This window comes from Cucurbita maxima, unplaced genomic scaffold, assembly GCF_002738345.1.
Source record: "Cucurbita maxima cultivar Rimu unplaced genomic scaffold, Cmax_1.0 Cma_Scf00019, whole genome shotgun sequence".
NCBI lineage: Eukaryota > Viridiplantae > Streptophyta > Magnoliopsida > Cucurbitales > Cucurbitaceae > Cucurbita > Cucurbita maxima.
The window spans coordinates 2604266-2606892 of NW_019272035.1; the positions used below are offsets into that span (position 1 = coordinate 2604266).

At 34.8% G+C, this 2627-nt stretch overlaps 1 protein-coding gene across 1 annotated transcript in view; it reads left to right on the forward strand.

Moving 5' to 3' along the window:
* LOC111494005 (cytokinin riboside 5'-monophosphate phosphoribohydrolase LOG1-like) overlaps window positions 1-1306 on the forward strand; it is a 2612-nt gene extending 1306 nt beyond the window's left edge. The window contains exons 2-7 of the mRNA XM_023143980.1: window positions 54-151; window positions 229-259; window positions 427-526; window positions 594-664; window positions 972-1115; window positions 1206-1306. Coding sequence (XP_022999748.1) covers window positions 54-151; window positions 229-259; window positions 427-526; window positions 594-664; window positions 972-1115; window positions 1206-1304 — 543 coding nt within the window. The 3' untranslated portion in view covers window positions 1305-1306. The remainder of the gene's footprint in view (window positions 1-53; window positions 152-228; window positions 260-426; window positions 527-593; window positions 665-971; window positions 1116-1205) is intronic.
* Window positions 1307-2627: the final 1321 nt, after the last annotated feature.

The following is a 2627-nucleotide window of genomic DNA, read 5'->3' on the forward strand; positions in this document are numbered from 1 at the left end:
TTTTTTTTTTTTTTTTTTTTTTTCATTTTGTTGAATTCTATTCTTTGTCTTAGGTCTCAAGGAGATTAGACCTTGTTTATGGTGGAGGAAGTATTGGCTTAATGGGACTTGTCTCTCAAGAGGTTCACAACGGAGGTGGACATGTGATAGGGTAAAATTAATATTTTTCGAGTTAAAAATTGGACCGAAATTTATTTGATATTTGATGGGTTATTAATTATTTGACAGAATAATCCCGAAAACATTGATGCGTAAAGAGGTACGAAATCTCGATTATCGTGCAAATATAACTAAAAACAAAGATAAAGTTTTGAATTTGAATGTTACAAATATCATCCGACATAACATGTTTTAAGACAAAGTTTAAGAAATATAAAAACTTAGGATTAAAAATCCATAATGTTGATTATGTGTATGGTGTAGCAGATTACTGGGGAAACAGTTGGGGAGGTCCGACCAGTTGCCGACATGCATCAAAGGAAAGCGGAGATGGCCCGCCACTCTGACTGTTTCATTGCCCTCCCAGGTCTCTTTCTCTCTTATCTAAACAAAACATTTTTAGCTTAAACTAAACTAATCATGTTAACCAACAGGTGGATATGGAACATTGGAAGAGCTCCTCGAAGTCATAACGTGGGCCCAGCTCGGTATCCACGACAAACCGGTAAGATCCTATCTAAAACGGTTTTATAGCGACACTCGAGTAAAGAAGAGTACATGAATGAATCAATACCACATTTGAATCAGTACAATCCCGAGAATAAGATAACTAACAAAAGTTACTATTTTTACTAACAAAATACACTTTCTTCTTTGATGGTTCAATCATAGGAATTTCAAATATAAAAAAGTAAGTAACATGATTTTGTCGTGGAGGTCTAGAGCCATTAGATATCGAATTCGAATTCTTGAACATGGGACATTTTATTTAAGCAAGTAGATTATTGAAAAGAGGTTGTTGTATGATATAGGTGGGTTTGCTTAACGTTCATGGTTATTACAACTCGCTTCTCTCCTTCATCGACAAGGCTGTGGATGACGGCTTTATCATGCCATCTCAACGTAGTATCATCGTCTCTGCCCCTAACGCTAAGGAGCTTGTTCAAAAGCTCGAGGTTCATTTGTTCGTTTGAACTTCTAAATTATCTTTTTTATCTTTCAATTACGTCAAAGTTTAGTAGTGATTTAATACGGTTGAACTATAGGAATACGTGCCCGATCATGACGGCGTCATGGCAAAGGTCAAATGGGAAGATGAACAGATGGAGCTGAACGTCAGTTTGCAGACAGAATTCTACCGGTGAAAAAAAAACAAGAACATATCTGTCTTTCTAGAGTTTTCTTTTCTTTTTTTTCTTTTTTTTTTTTTAATTTGTAAAAATAAGAGAAGAAATAATATATTTAATTTGAAATATATATTACTGTGTTGAGAATTTTTTTAATTAAAAAAAATATATTGTTATGGGCGTGTGGGGACAATGACGTAAGGGTTGTACGGATGGGGAATCCAAAAGGCCCATATCTTCTGTACAACCTAAGGTGATGTTAACATACACGTAGAGAAAGATATGGCCTTGCCTTATTATCCACATTTAGAGAGATAGATGGGTGGAAGTATCTAATTTGGATCCTTATGAGATCAAGAAATTTAAAATACCATAAATATAAGTATCGGGTGTTCGTGAATTGAGTCGGGTCGTAATAAAATATTTTTTAAAGTCAATTCAATTGTTCGGGTTGTAAATTTTTCAATTGAGCGACTCTTATTCAATAATGAATCTAACCCAACTCATTCGTAAAATAGTTGGGTTAGATTAGTTTGTAACGACAGTCGAGTTTTTATTTTTAAAAAACTGTAGAAAAATACATTTTCATTGGTATGAGACCTTGTAAGAAGTCCAAAGCAAAGTCATGAAAGCTTATGCTCAAAGTAAACAATATCATACCATTGTAGAGATTCGTAAATCTAACATGCTGGAGATCTCGCAACCATAACTGATCTCATGTATTTCCCTTCAAATCCCTCTCATTTAACTCTAAAATCTACGTATATCAAGAGGGAGAACATTGCAACTCATGGGATAATTCAACACGTTGCCTCTCGTCACTTGGATCTCAACTCGTTAGCACCTCACGTGTGGCTCGAATTGAGTCATCCCTCATGTCGTTTCCTACATTTTTGACCTTCCAGAGCTATCTTTGACATTATCGGAGGCATTTGAGATTAGTATGACCCATGGTTGCTCAATTTGAACTATTTTGAGCTAGAAAATTTGATTATTTGATACCTTTAGATAAGCTAAGCTCGTTAGTTTATTCTAATTTGATGACGTGGATTAACATCGGTCGAATCAAATGTTGAGGAACATATTCGAGCCAGCTCGAAGAACCTTTAGTGACTCCACTTAGGCTAACCATTTAAGTAGCTCTCCAGTTGGCTTGGTCGAATTAATTGTGTTATGTATGATGAAGTGTCTTCCATGGCTTTTGAACCGGTCATAATTATGATTTTTATCCTATGTTGTTCTATGTTATGTCATGATATGATATGTTAAGTTATGTCATGTTTGTAAGTTATGCTATAGAGATATGTTATAATAACGATAATCTATGATGCATAAACCTCC